This window comes from Musa acuminata, chromosome BXJ2-9, assembly GCF_036884655.1.
Source record: "Musa acuminata AAA Group cultivar baxijiao chromosome BXJ2-9, Cavendish_Baxijiao_AAA, whole genome shotgun sequence".
Classification (NCBI taxonomy): domain Eukaryota; kingdom Viridiplantae; phylum Streptophyta; class Magnoliopsida; order Zingiberales; family Musaceae; genus Musa; species Musa acuminata.
In genome coordinates, this window is record NC_088346.1 from 4,343,122 (window position 1) to 4,356,590 (window position 13,469).

General features: G+C 35.9%; 1 protein-coding gene across 1 annotated transcript; it reads left to right on the top strand.

Moving 5' to 3' along the window:
* Positions 1 to 4,416: 4,416 nt before the first annotated feature.
* Positions 4,417 to 12,027, top strand: LOC103997131 (uncharacterized). Its single transcript, XM_018818477.2, has 11 exons — positions 4,417 to 5,057; positions 5,432 to 5,479; positions 5,580 to 5,735; positions 5,830 to 5,876; positions 7,399 to 7,555; positions 7,639 to 7,700; positions 9,805 to 10,012; positions 10,088 to 10,177; positions 10,395 to 10,543; positions 10,663 to 10,792; positions 10,893 to 12,027. The coding sequence occupies exons 1-11, from the start codon at positions 4,584 to 4,586 to the stop codon at positions 11,910 to 11,912; spliced, it is 2,541 nt and encodes an 846-aa protein (XP_018674022.2). The 5' UTR covers positions 4,417 to 4,583; the 3' UTR covers positions 11,913 to 12,027.
* Positions 12,028 to 13,469: the final 1,442 nt, after the last annotated feature.

The window sequence follows — 13,469 nt, forward strand, 5'->3', positions numbered from 1 at the left end:
GACTTACTAGGAATCCTGTTCAAGATGTACATGGATGTCCTAAGAACTTCACCCCACATCGACTCAGGTAAAGATGAATAACTCATTATGCTCCTAACCATGTCCATCAGAGTACAATTTCGCCTTTCAGTAACATCGTTCTGCTGTGGCACATCTGGTAATGCATATTGAGCATAAATACCTTGTTCAAGATGTACATAGTTGACTTACTAGGAACCCTGTTCAAGATGTACATAGTTGTCCTAAGAGCTTCACCCCACATCGACTCAGGTACAAAGGAATAACTCATCATGCTCCTAACCATGTCCATTAGTGATTTTGCCTTTCAGCAACATCATTTTACCGTGGCACATCTGGTAATGCATATTGAGCACAAAATATCCCGTTGTTCTAAGAATCTAGCAAACGGACCAATATTCTGACCAGATCCATTATATTTGCCATAAAATTCATCACCTCTGTCAGATCTGATCATTTTAACTTTTCTATCTAATTGTCCCTCAATCTCATTTATGTACACTTCAAGAGTATCAACGGCTTAAGACTTTTCATGTATTAGATAAACATAGTCATATCTAGACATATCATCTATAAATGTGATAAAATACTTTTATCCACTAAAATAAGGAATATGGAGTGGTCCACAGATATCGGTATGAATAATCTCAATGAGTTCTTTACTTCTTGTGGCATTTTCATAGTTTGCTTTTCCTTAATGCAATCCATACAAATATCAAAATCAATAAAGTCTAAATGTTCCAAAATATTATCCTTCATTAATCTTTCAATTCTTTTCTAGGAAATATGCCTCAATCGTCTATGCCATAATATAGAAGATATTTCATTAATGAAACTACGTTTCAATCCAACACTTGATTGTAGGGTCATTAATGTCTTTACAAACTCAAGATTTAAATTAATTCTGTACAAACCATCACATAGAATTCCAGAACCAACTTTTATTGAATCATAAAATATGCTGAGTTTGTCACTATCAAAAGAAAGACGATATCCTAACCCATCAATTCTAGAAAGATAAACCAAATTTTTATTGTAGGGACATAACATGTGTTAACAAGATCCATCAAGTGACTCGTCTCTAAGCGTAGACGATAAGTTCCCATTGATATCACTTTCGCTTTAAGACGATTTACCATAACAATGAATCTTTTATATTCTTTTGGTTTCCGAATTGAAGTAAATCCCTGTATGTTATTTGTAACATTAGTTGAAGCACTAGAATCAATCCACCAAGTGTTAGAAGGAACTTCTGTAATATTTGATTCGAAACATACGAAGGTCGAGTTAATATCTTTCTTTTCGAACCAAGTCTTGCGTTTAATGTATTTCTTCTTCACGTGTCCTTTCTTGCTACAAAAGAAGTACTTTACCGTAAAGGCTTTCTTTTCATTAGTCTGTTTAACATTTCTAGACCCGGCGAGTTTCTTTGATTGATAATATTTCAATTTTCTTTTCTTATTATCAGCTCCTTGAATAGTAGCCATGACATTATATGAACTTTCCTACCGTAATCTTAATTCTTCCTGAACACATATGTTAGTCAACTCATTCAAGTTCCACTTATCCTTATTTGTATTATAGTGAATCTTGAATGGGCCAAACTGAAAAGAAAGAGAATTGAGAATAAACTGCACGAGGAAAGACTCATCAATATTCATGCCTAATGTTTTAAGTTTTGTAGATTTATCAGCCATATTGAGGATGTGATCCTGAATTCCTCGAGTACCATCATATTAAGCCATAGTCAGTTCTTTCATTAATATGCCACTTATCAACATATTTAAATTTACCTTCAATAATTTTTAAATATTCTTTTGTGCTAGTTGCAATCGGTAATGAAGTCTTTATGTTATTTGTAATTGTCATTCTTATGAATATTAAACTAAGCCTATCAGATCTTTCTCAAGCATTCATTTCATTAACTTGTTCTACAGTACTTTCATCAGTCAAGTCTACAGGCTTTTCAACAAGTAATGCTAAATCAAGATCTAATACACCCAGTATGAATTGCACATGCTCTAACCATTTTGAATAATTTGATCCAGAGAGTACAAGAACACTAGAAGCATAAAAATGTATATGCGAAAGTACCACTGCAAAAATATATGATAATATTAATGCTTTGAGTTTGTCAAAAATTAATGAACTATTAATATTATCTATATTACACCTTTGGGTGAAATATTAACATGTTCACTCAAGAATATTTATGGAGGACTGATACCATCCTTGTAGAATAGTATTATTACCTTTGGGTATACAACCCTAAACTGCAAAAATATCCAAAATAGTATCATCCTACCCTATCACATAATTATTTGAATTAGATTCTCCTTCGGGATTATCTAAATATCCTAATTATATATGTCATATAAATATTATTTTCTTAATATCATTTAAGACTAATTATTTAATATTATTTTATAAGTCATTACTCTATGTACTTTGATGGCTAAAAAACTAATGTAATAATATAAAATAAAAATTTTAAATGTTCTATAAATGATAAAACTTTTATTGTAATTCATATCACAAAAATCTATCATCCCATGCCACTTTGGCAACTACTAGTCAATAAAACTTAGGAAGATGAATTACAAATAATATTCATCAATTTTTTTTATTTTTGCTAAGCAGTTCAATAATAAAATAATCATAATAATTATTAAATATTAATACTAAGTAGTTTAATAATAAATAATTATTATTATTGAACATTAATGCTAAATAGTTTAATAATAAATAATAATAATAATTAAATATTAATGCTAAATAATTTAATAATAAATAACAACCATAATAATTATTGAACCATCAACAAGAAAACTCATATGATAATCATGATAACATATAATAATGCCTTTGTGAAAGGTAAATATTATTTCACAATTTCAAATATATACATGTGAATAAGTAAATAAAATTTTAAGAATAATAATTGGATTTTGATTTTATTTACCACATGTATAATCAATAATTCATGTGAGAAAACTATAAAGGAAACCATAATTTATATTTTTTAATCAAAATTAAATCCAATCAAATAATAAAAGAATAATCATGATTAAATTTAATCATAATTATAATAAATCATATTTATTAATTTTATAATTAAGAATATAAACTAAATTTCTTAATTTCGATAAAATTATAAATATTTGAAAGGATATAAATCGAAAAATATGTGATTTATGAATGACAGAACTATAATTTGACATAAATTAGACACAAGGGCAAAACCATAAATATGTTGACGGAACATAAATTGGAGTTACGAAATTTGTAAAGGGTAAAATTATAATTTTTTGTAAAACCTTAGCTTCGAGGGCAAAACCATAAATATGCCAACAACCCTAATCTGCTTACGTCGTCGTCGCCTGCGCGTGTGACGCTGCCGCTGTTGCTTGTGCATGGTTGTCGCCTATGCGTGCGGTTGCTTGCGATAGTTCCAGCCTGTGCGTGGCTGTTGCCGCCACGGTGTTGTTGCCGCGGGGCCGCCACATGGGCGCAGCCTACCCGCAAGCATGGTCGCCACCGGGGCTCTCTGCCTGCGTGCGGCCGGTCGTTGCATGGGCAATGTGATGCCCATGTACGGTGGCTACATGTGCTACGGTGCACACGCTGCTCAGCATAGCCTTTGTCGTAGATTCACAGCGACCATTGCTTGACAATTCTTGGAGAATAAAAGGTAATTTATGTATCGTAAACAAATTAACAAATCTAATGCATTTGATCTCAAAATCCTAGGCTATAATACCAATTGTAAGTATAAAAATCTATAATTAAATTATATTAAAATATAAAAATAACCTTTATACAATGATTAGAATCAAATAATGATGCGTGCCTTTTGATATTGTTTAAAGATGCCTGTTTGATCTACTAAGCACCTCTTTAATCCAAGATCGTTGCAATATACAAGGAGTAGATCATTTCTCCTCTCTTCCTATCCTTTCATAAGACCAACTAAGATTGATGGTTTTTGGGGAGAGAGCTGAGGAGAAAACTGTAATCCCTCGTCGAAGAGATGCGTTTATACGTGTGCATATGCTAACGTGCACTCAGCCCTTAGAGATCATATTTTTTTTTATAGACAAGAGCAATTAGTTATATTATACATCTTATGTAATTATAAATAACCACAAAATCTAACACAGCAATCCATAGACGAGGACGATCCTATCTGTTTATAGGTGAGAATAATTAGTTATGTTATACATCTTATCTAATTATAAAATATCATGACATAACAATCCACATATGACGAGGACCGAGGACGACGATGACAATACACATCATATATATAACAGATTAATAGCGTCGTGTGCGGCCCAGCCCATGAGGCCCAATCTTAGAAAAACCCTAAGATACCAGTGAACCCTATTCCTTCGCAAACTTCTCCTTCTTCTTTGCCACCGGCGCTTAAGAGACCTTAAACTGTCTTCCTTGGTAGTCTCGCAAACTTCTACTTCTTTGCCACCGGCGCTTAAGAGACCATAAACCGTTTTCCTTGGTAGTCCTTTCCTTCTCCTTGTCTTTCGCCATTCGCCGGGGCGGGGAAGATGGGGAAGATCAAGGGAAAGCAGCGGCAGGACAAATTCTACTACTTGGCGAAGGAGCAAGGTTATCGCTCCCGTGCGGCCTTCAAGCTGCTGCAGCTCGATGCGAAATACCGCTTCTTGCCCTCCGCTCGCTCCATCCTCGATCTCTGCGCCGCCCCCGGTGGGTGGCTCCAGGTCGCCGTTCGCCATGCCCCTGTTGGCTCCTTCGTCATCGGCGTCGATCTCTTCCCTATCCGCCCCGTCCGTGGCGCCCATGCCCTGGTCGAGGACATCACCACGCCCCGATGCCGCGCCGCCATCAAGCGCCTTATGGACTCCAATGGCTGCTCCGCCTTCGACGTCGTGCTGCACGACGGATCTCCCAACGTCGGAGGGGCCTGGGCGCAGGAGGCCACCTCGCAGTCGTCTCTCGTCGTTGATTCGGTGCGGTTAGCCACGAATTTCTTGGCCCCCAAAGGCACCTTCGTTACCAAGGTAAGCTAAACCTGATTGACATAAATATCAAGTTTTGAACGTTTTATACCTTTTTGTTGCATGATTTGCTCGCGATGCGTTTAGGCTAAATAAGACCCGATTTGTGATCGGGAAGTTTAATGGTGAATTTGTGACAAAGCGATTACCTTGTTGCACCTTTGACTTGTAGCACCAAAAAGATGAATAATTAATATTGTTGTCTAAAAATCATTTTTTTACTCAATGTCTAGGTTTAAAGTAACATAGAGCCTAGCTTTAATTATTATTGGTGAAAATTTTAAATTTCAGAATCTATTTGGAATATTTTATGAATTTCTCTTCCAAATTTTATGTGAGTCTACAATTCAATTTATTTGGTGTCTTTTTGTTGATAGGTTTTCAGGTCACAGGATTACAGTGCTATTATCTACTGCCTTAAGCAGGTGAAAATTATAAGTTTCTGTACTTCTTTGACATCTAAACTGAGTATATGATATGTAACTTTTTATTGTTAACATGTTTAAATTCTTCTATGGGTGACAGCTTTTTGAGAAAGTTGAGGTGACTAAACCTGTTGCCAGCCGATCCACTTCTGCAGAAATTTATGTTATTGGTTTGAGGTATAAAGCCCCTGCAAAAATTGATCCACGTCTTCTTGACATGAAACATCTATTTCAAGGGGCTATAGAACATCCTAAGGTATATGCTCATGCTCCTTTCTTTGTTTTTATCGATTGGTTATTATACAAAATACAATGCTATTAGTTACTGTAATTTATCTTCTGCATTGAAGGTTGTGGATGTTCTTAGAGGATCAAAGCAAAAAAGAAATCGCGAAGGGTAAGCTTTGCTGTAGATTGCATTTGCGTGTTTGCTGGAAAGCTGTAAACTTGTGATTCAATTGTTTCATTTGCTGCCTAACAATGCTTTTTGAAGTCTTTGTTTTTCATAGTTCAATCTGGATGTGATATAGTTTGATGCAGTCTCTGTTCGGGCTTCTTTTGAGATTTATTTTTTGAGAACAGTGCCAACTCAAGAACTCGGCAAATTATTAGCAAATAGCCTATGCAAACTAGTCACAAATATGGTTGTCCGCACCCTTTTTCAATTATATGATATGTTTACTCATGATTTTGTCGCTGACTTGCTGCAGCATGATTTATGCCCAACTAAGTTGGTGATAGCAGTTTTTAAGATATAGTGTTTTTGAGTAATCATGAATATTTTACATGGAACTGATATTCTTCTTGTGATTTTAATTGGAAGAAGTCATCTGGTTTGGTTGTCAATGCTCATTCAAGTGATTTGCAACATGATTTCATCTTAGTTCATTTTGTTTTCTAATGTTAGTATTGTTGCAACACCTAACATGTGTCTGTGACTCTGTAATTTGCAAGGCACATGTATGAATGATGTAAAGGATCATATTTAACTCTTCTCTTAGCATTTTGATTTATATTGTTGCAGAACATATTGATTACTTTAACAATCTGAACAAATAAAGGCATCTATGTGGAACATAACTAGTTTCCGGTGTCTGGAATCCTGATTACTATGTTGATGTCATTTAATACAGAGGAATCAACTTTTCTAATGGAAGGGGGTTGGTTACTATTTGATCCAAGCAGGGAACTCTGGTTATCAAATTAACAAAGAAATGAACTCTTGTTAGCAAGGAAACAAACACTTTGTTGGATTTTTTATATCTTCATTGTAGCAAAACCTGATTGGACTCGATAAAATTTTAAAAAAAAATTCATTCATCATTTTCCAAGATGGGTACATTTATTAGTCTGAGATGCATTCTAATGTGAAAATAGTCTTGCATGTTCACCAACCTATCGAATGTTAGTACACTTGGATAGGAGATGCTATTGAGTTATGTCCAAAGTCCAACTTGTATTGAAGCATGGATGTTTGCTGATATGAAGCTCTGTACTTAAGCATTGATACTTTTACACATTTACTCAAATGTGTTTTTTTATGTAAATACTTGATTTTTTGGGAACTTTATATTTCAATTGTATTGTTCTGGACCTTTTGATCTGTTCCTTTTCTCCAATAAACCACAATTACTTCTGATTTCTGAGGATACTTTTGTTGATTTGTTGAGTTTCATGACTTAAATGTGGGTACTTCTGTACATTTAGTCAAATATGCTTTTGCTGTATATAGCTGATCTTCTAAGCATTTCATGTTTCAGTTGTATTGTTCTTGACCTCTTGGTCTGTCCTTTCTTTCCAATAAAGCATATTTTCTTTTGAAAATGGAATTAAGTAAAGCAGCGTATTTAACATGATAGAAGATGCTATTTTGACCATTTTACTTATGAGTTTTGGTGACCTGCATCTCTTTTTTATAGATATGAGGAAGGAAATACTACACTGTGGAAGGTAGGCTTAGTTTCTGATTTTATATGGTCAGAGGCACCGCTGGAGTTTCTTGGTTCTGTAAACGCACTGTCATTTGATGACCCAGCATGTTTGCCTATTAGAGATCACGAATTTACCACAGATGAGGTATTGTAACTCTCTTGTACCGGACTTTTCACTTGGATCATTTATTTCGGTCATTTACTGAATGATCTTGATATGTTTGCCAGGTTAAATCATTATGTGAGGACTTGTATGTACTCGATAAAAGCAGCTTCAAGCATCTTTTAAAGTAAGGCTCTTCCTGATCAGCTGCATATGGATGATTATATCTTTGAACTTACTTGCATTGCAAGATGTTTGAAATTTGAACATCATCTGCTCACATGATCTCGTTTCAGTTTCCAAATTGTATCATCCTTGCTGGTCTGTGTAGTAATTGTGAAGATGTGACATCAAATGTCTCTTGATACATCCAACTCACTGACATCAAGAATGCCTTTATGGTTTATATTCAAATTTTCTGCCTTCATTGTGTGATATGTTTAAGACTGAGTAGTAGATTTATTGTGTGTGTTAACTTGCTGCTAAATTGATGCATGCAAGCAGTGTAACTCGGGATGTTTATCCTATGTTCTGTGTCAGCATACACTGACCCTCCCCCTCCCCTTTCTTCTCTCTACTGCTTGCATCTCCTTTATATGAGTAATTTATCACATGATCTTATTCTTGGACGAAGTAAATTAAGATACACAGGTAAGCCTTTTTCTTCAGTTAGGCTCTTTTACTTGTAAACAAGCTTAATTTTTGTTTGCTCGATATTTTACTTTATCAGAGTTGCATTGTGCAATAGGCATGGTTGTAGTAAAGATGGGTTTGACCTGGCCACTTAATATCACAATTCTGTCTTGTCATGATATATGGAAATTTGATGGACTAAGTTTTCAAAAATCAAATGACTTTTAACATATCTTAATGACAGTAAATGATCCATGTAGCCAACCTTAGGATTTACGGTTTTGTTGTTATTGTTGTTGTAAGTTTTGGAAGACCAATTAAGTTGGATCACCGATGACAGTAGCCAACATGATATAGGGTAAATAAGAAACTGGAAACTTTGATTTTTAATAATTCATCTTTACAGAAGGAAGAAGAGGCAAAGAAAAATGAGGCAGAGAGAAGCGGAGAGAGAGGAGTATTGCAACTGTCGCTGCCACTCCTATTGCTTTTGACTGCGAGGATGAGAGTATGAGCAAGAAGAGAAAAAGACTTTTTATATTTTGTGCTTATTTCATAAACTTAATATGTTGGGCCCATATGTGGGTCCACAGATTAAGTTTGTGAAAAAGTTTTTGGGAGAAACTTTTGGTACATCTGTCTGAACTCCAAATTATGCAAAACATAGTAAGATGCATTTGTAAAAATTCACAGATTTTTACATTTGTCTGAGCTCCAATTTAGCTAGTGTATATGCTAAAATTAACTTTTTAATATGTTTAAGTTTGAAAATTTACAAATGTTTATGTTTAGCATTTTCTTGGGAAACACTATTAGATGGTCTTTATCTTTTTGCATGTTCTGATTTTTCTAATATTATTTGGTATCTTATGGATCTTTTCCCATAACCTTTCGTGTTTAAATGAATTTTTTTTACTTTTTGCTGATCCATCCTGCAATCTGGCTGACTGATCCTCTTGTTTGGATAATCTTAAAAATGACCAACCTCGAATCTGATTAAGATTTTTAAATCTGGGTGCTGACCTGTAAGTTCAGGTGTCATTGAGAGGTGAGCTTGTGCCATTCTATGTGAATGTTTCTCTGTTGGGAAAGGTTATGAGAAATTTGTTGTTAATGAGTATAAATCATAATGCTGTAACATCTAGGAGTTTGACAAATTTTAACAGAGATCAATATGTTGGTGATACTGATTGACTATTTGACTAGGTCTAAGTGAGAAGGGTATAGGACAAACATTATGCTACTTTGATTATGTCAGTCTTGTTAAATTGATCATAACTTCATTAATCTAAGTACATACCTTACAACCAAACTCATCAAGGTGGTTAGGGGAAGTGGAAGAAAAGTGCTTGCATGAAGTTACAGGCTTTACACCAAGAAAGGTGCTTTTGGTGCATTTAATATGTGCAATTTATCCTGATATTACATGTATCAGTTGGCATCTTACCCTTTTTTATGCCCTTAGAAAGCCATAACGACACCAATAGCACCTGATTTAGATAACACTCTTTTGAGTCCCTAGATCAGGTTAACTAGTCCTGCACTGTAGATGCAGCTTCTCATGATAGGTTGTAGATCAGTTTGAACAGATAGTAGCTACTGGAGTATTTCCTGAACACCCTTCTTTCATGTGCACTAATTTATCTGTTTGTTCATAGGTGGCGCATGCACATTAAAAAGGCATTGGCATCAGCTGACAAGGCCGTTCCAAAGGTTGATGAGGACGCTCCAAAGGTTGATGATGCTGAAGATGACACAAAAGGCAATGATGATGATTCTCTGCTAAATGAAATGGAAGAGCTCGCACACTTGTTGGACCGGAAGAAAAAGAAAGCGAAGAAACTACTTTCAAAACGACGAGCTAAAGTTTGTATTTTATTTATATCAATATTATTTCAATTGTTATTTTTTGATCTCATTCCACAATTTTGAATTATTTAGGAAAAAGCACGGAGAGCGATGGGAATGCAAATTGATGCTACAGAAGATAGTTATTTTGATCGTGACTTGTTTTCTCTTTCTGCCATCAAGGTTTGTAGGTTATATTGCGCTTCAACAATCAGTGCATAATTCAGATTACTTGTCCTTTATTCTTTGTAGATCGTCTAGTCGAGTCCTATCATGTTTTAGAACATAAGAAAGCGAAGGTTGAAAAACTCTCCAGTTTGACTTAGCTTGGAAAAAAGTGCCTTTGCCAACCTAGAATAAAAGAAAAAAGTGCTTATGTGTTGCTTCTGCTTTTCGTCAGGGGAAGAAAGAGTTGTCAGCAATTGATTCTGCAGAGCTAGATGATGAATACAGCAAGGGTGATGCAGCAGACAGTGAAGATGAAACCCAGACAGCCATGCTCCATGATGATTCTTCCAGTGAAATGGATTCTGATGAGGAACAGAAGAGGTAATTCTCATATTTTTGAATTATATGGCCACTAAAAGTTCATCTACATTGTTTCTATATAATCATTGATGCAATCTTACATTCATGCTATTCTTACTGTTGTACTCCTTTTCAAATAGATATGATGCACAACTTGAGGAAATGCTTGATGAAGCTTATGAACGGTATGTGATTAGAAAGGGAGGAAATACCAAAAAACAAAAACGTGCAAAACGAGACACAGCTAGTAATGATGTGGATATTTTAGAGGTAATATTTCATATTTTTCATCCTTGATGTTGACAACAATTTTTTGTAGTCATGCCGTTTGTCTCATCCCAGCTTGGATTTCTTTTTGCCTCTTTTCTAGAGAGATAATGGTGATGGACTAGTTGATGATGAAATAGATCAACATCTGAGTGCTAAAGAATCAAATCCTCTCGTGGTACCTTTGGATGAGGATGAGCAGCCGACCACAGAGCAACTTGTGGAAAGATGGTTTAGTCAAGATGTATTCACTGAAGCACCAACAGATGACGCCTTTGAAAAAAGTGATAGTGAAGATGAAAAGGAGAAATTTGTCAAAGTTCCTGCAAAGTCCGAGGGTAACATGAAACAGTCCAAGGACCTGACCCTGCCTATATCAAAGAAACCAGAGGAGGATGGTTTTGAAATTGTTCCAGCAGAGCGCATGGAAACAAGTGATGACTCGTCATCATCCTCTGATGAATCAGAGGAAATGGACGACGACTCAAAAGCTGAAATATTGGCTTATGCAAAGAAGATGCTGAGGAAGAAACAAAGGGAGCAGATTCTTGATGATGCCTACAACAAATACATGTTTGACGATGAAGGTTTGCCAAAATGGTTTGCAGACGAGGAAAAGCAGCACTGCCAACCCACGAAGCCGATCACTCGAGAGGAAGTTGCTGCAATGAGGGCACAGTTCAGGGAGATTGATGCCCGCCCTGCTAAGAAGGTGGCGGAGGCCAAAGCCAGGAAGAAGCGTGCTGCGATGAGAAAGCTGGAAAAGGTACGACAGAAGGCGAATACCATTGCAGACCAGACCGACATATCCGAACGATCAAAGGGGAAGATGATCGATCGACTTTACAAGAAGGCAATGCCGAAGAAGCCTAAGAAGGAGTACGTTGTTGCAAAGAAGGGCGTTCGGATGAAGGTTGGGAAGGGGAAGGTGCTAGTGGACCGCCGAATGAAGAAGGATGCAAGGTCTCGCGGGACGGGGAGGCCAGGGAAGGGTGGTTTGAAAAAGGGCAAGGGTGCAAATGGGAAGAAGGCTCAGAAGGGCCAGAAGGCCAAACAATCTGCAAAATCACCCAGAAAGGGGGTGGGGAAGGGACTCAAGAAGAAAGGCCAAATGCAGGAATGATTTTTTTTCCAGTTTGAACTTAAAATGTTGAAGATTCCTGGTGTTGGATACATCTGATGTAACTGAGTTTTGTTGCTTATTCAAAGATTATGGCAAAAGAATGTCTTCAAACTCAGTCGTGAGTTAATTTTTTTGAGTTGGTGTTGGTGAAGAAACCTGCAGTTTATTTGAATAATTTTGAAGTGTGATAACATGAATCTGTTGTGATAGAATGCAGGTTAAGATTATTCGTAACGCCTCTTGGAATTTTTTAGTTAACCATCACCAATTTGTCATAATAAAATTATAAATAAAATGTTAATTATAAATAAAGTGTTTAATATGATATTTATATATATTTGTATCTTTTGATTTTATTTATATTTTATATATCATGAAAAGGGCTTGTAATAAGTTTGATAGCTTCATCTTTATATTTTATATATCATGAAAAGGACTTGTAGTGAGTTTGATAGCTTCATCAAGATTGTTACAGGCTTCAGATTGTTTATATATGTTCGTGTTATTGTGTTATTGTTCCATATGCTTCAGATTATTCATATAGTTATTTTTGGATTTTTTTTTTCAACACTAAGGAGTTACCCGGGTAATATGGTTGGATGGGGTTTTTTGGGTAGTATATAGGGTTGATTCACTGTGCAGTAGTATTTATGTGGATACTTATGTAGTTTTTTCGTCCCGATGACTACCTTATATTCTTGTTTCTAATAAATGTTATCTCTGTCTTTTTTTTTTTTTTTTAGTTTTCAAGGGATCATAAGAAGGTTGATCCTTTGCGAACGGATACATAAGGGTACCGCACGACTTAAACAAAACCAATTAAGTTCATGACAAATGGTTCAGAGTTGGACAAGCGCATAAAAAATACTTGACATGCAAACATGGAGGACATAGTGGGATTGTGTTAAGGGCAACTAGTACGCAGGATCGTTTGAGAGAAACGAACGTTGAGATGTAGGTAAAGGAGTTGCTTAGAGGAGTGGGCATTCAAGATTAGTATTTAGATAAATAGCTAACCTTTCGTGTGAGAGGCACCACAAGGACAAGTGAGCCAGAAAGAACGTGTAGTACACAGGTTAGGGTGGCTAAATTCGAGTTATAGCTCGACATTGGCAATCAAACTTAACTGTGCTTAAAGCAAGTTAGGCACTTGGCAAAGGATGAGACCGTGCAAAAAGCAAAACTCTCAAAGATGAGGGGAATAATTAATTTAAAGAGTTCGGTACTCATGCAAGGGCTTATATGCGGATGATGGACTGTCCATGGCCACTCTAAGGCGATACATCATAGAGCATTAAAACTTTCTCTTCAGCGTGGGATGGATATGTCCGTAAGCGATTGACATGTATAGCAAGTTCAGTATGTTATTAGGCCTCGAGGGGCGTAGCAGTGGTTGTATTAACAAAAAGTAACAATCTAGCAAGTGTATTTATGGAGGGTGGAATAGTATATTGTTTGTTCAGCAAAACGGAGTAGTCTAAGGAGATGATGGTCTCCGAAACTTCTAGAGGGAAAAATAGAAGAGAAAAGTTGCTCCAATAAGATAGATATCTAAGA

Bases quoted from the DNA above. Each gene is read 5' to 3' on its own strand.
- LOC103997131 (XM_018818477.2), top strand. From the start codon at position 4,584: ATGGGGAAGATCAAGGGAAAGCAGCGGCAGGACAAATTCTACTACTTG. The intron at 10,544-10,662 runs GTAATTCTCATA...CTTTTCAAATAG, and splicing joins TCTGATGAGGAACAGAAGAG to ATATGATGCACAACTTGAGG. The intron at 10,793-10,892 runs GTAATATTTCAT...CCTCTTTTCTAG, and splicing joins ATGATGTGGATATTTTAGAG to AGAGATAATGGTGATGGACT.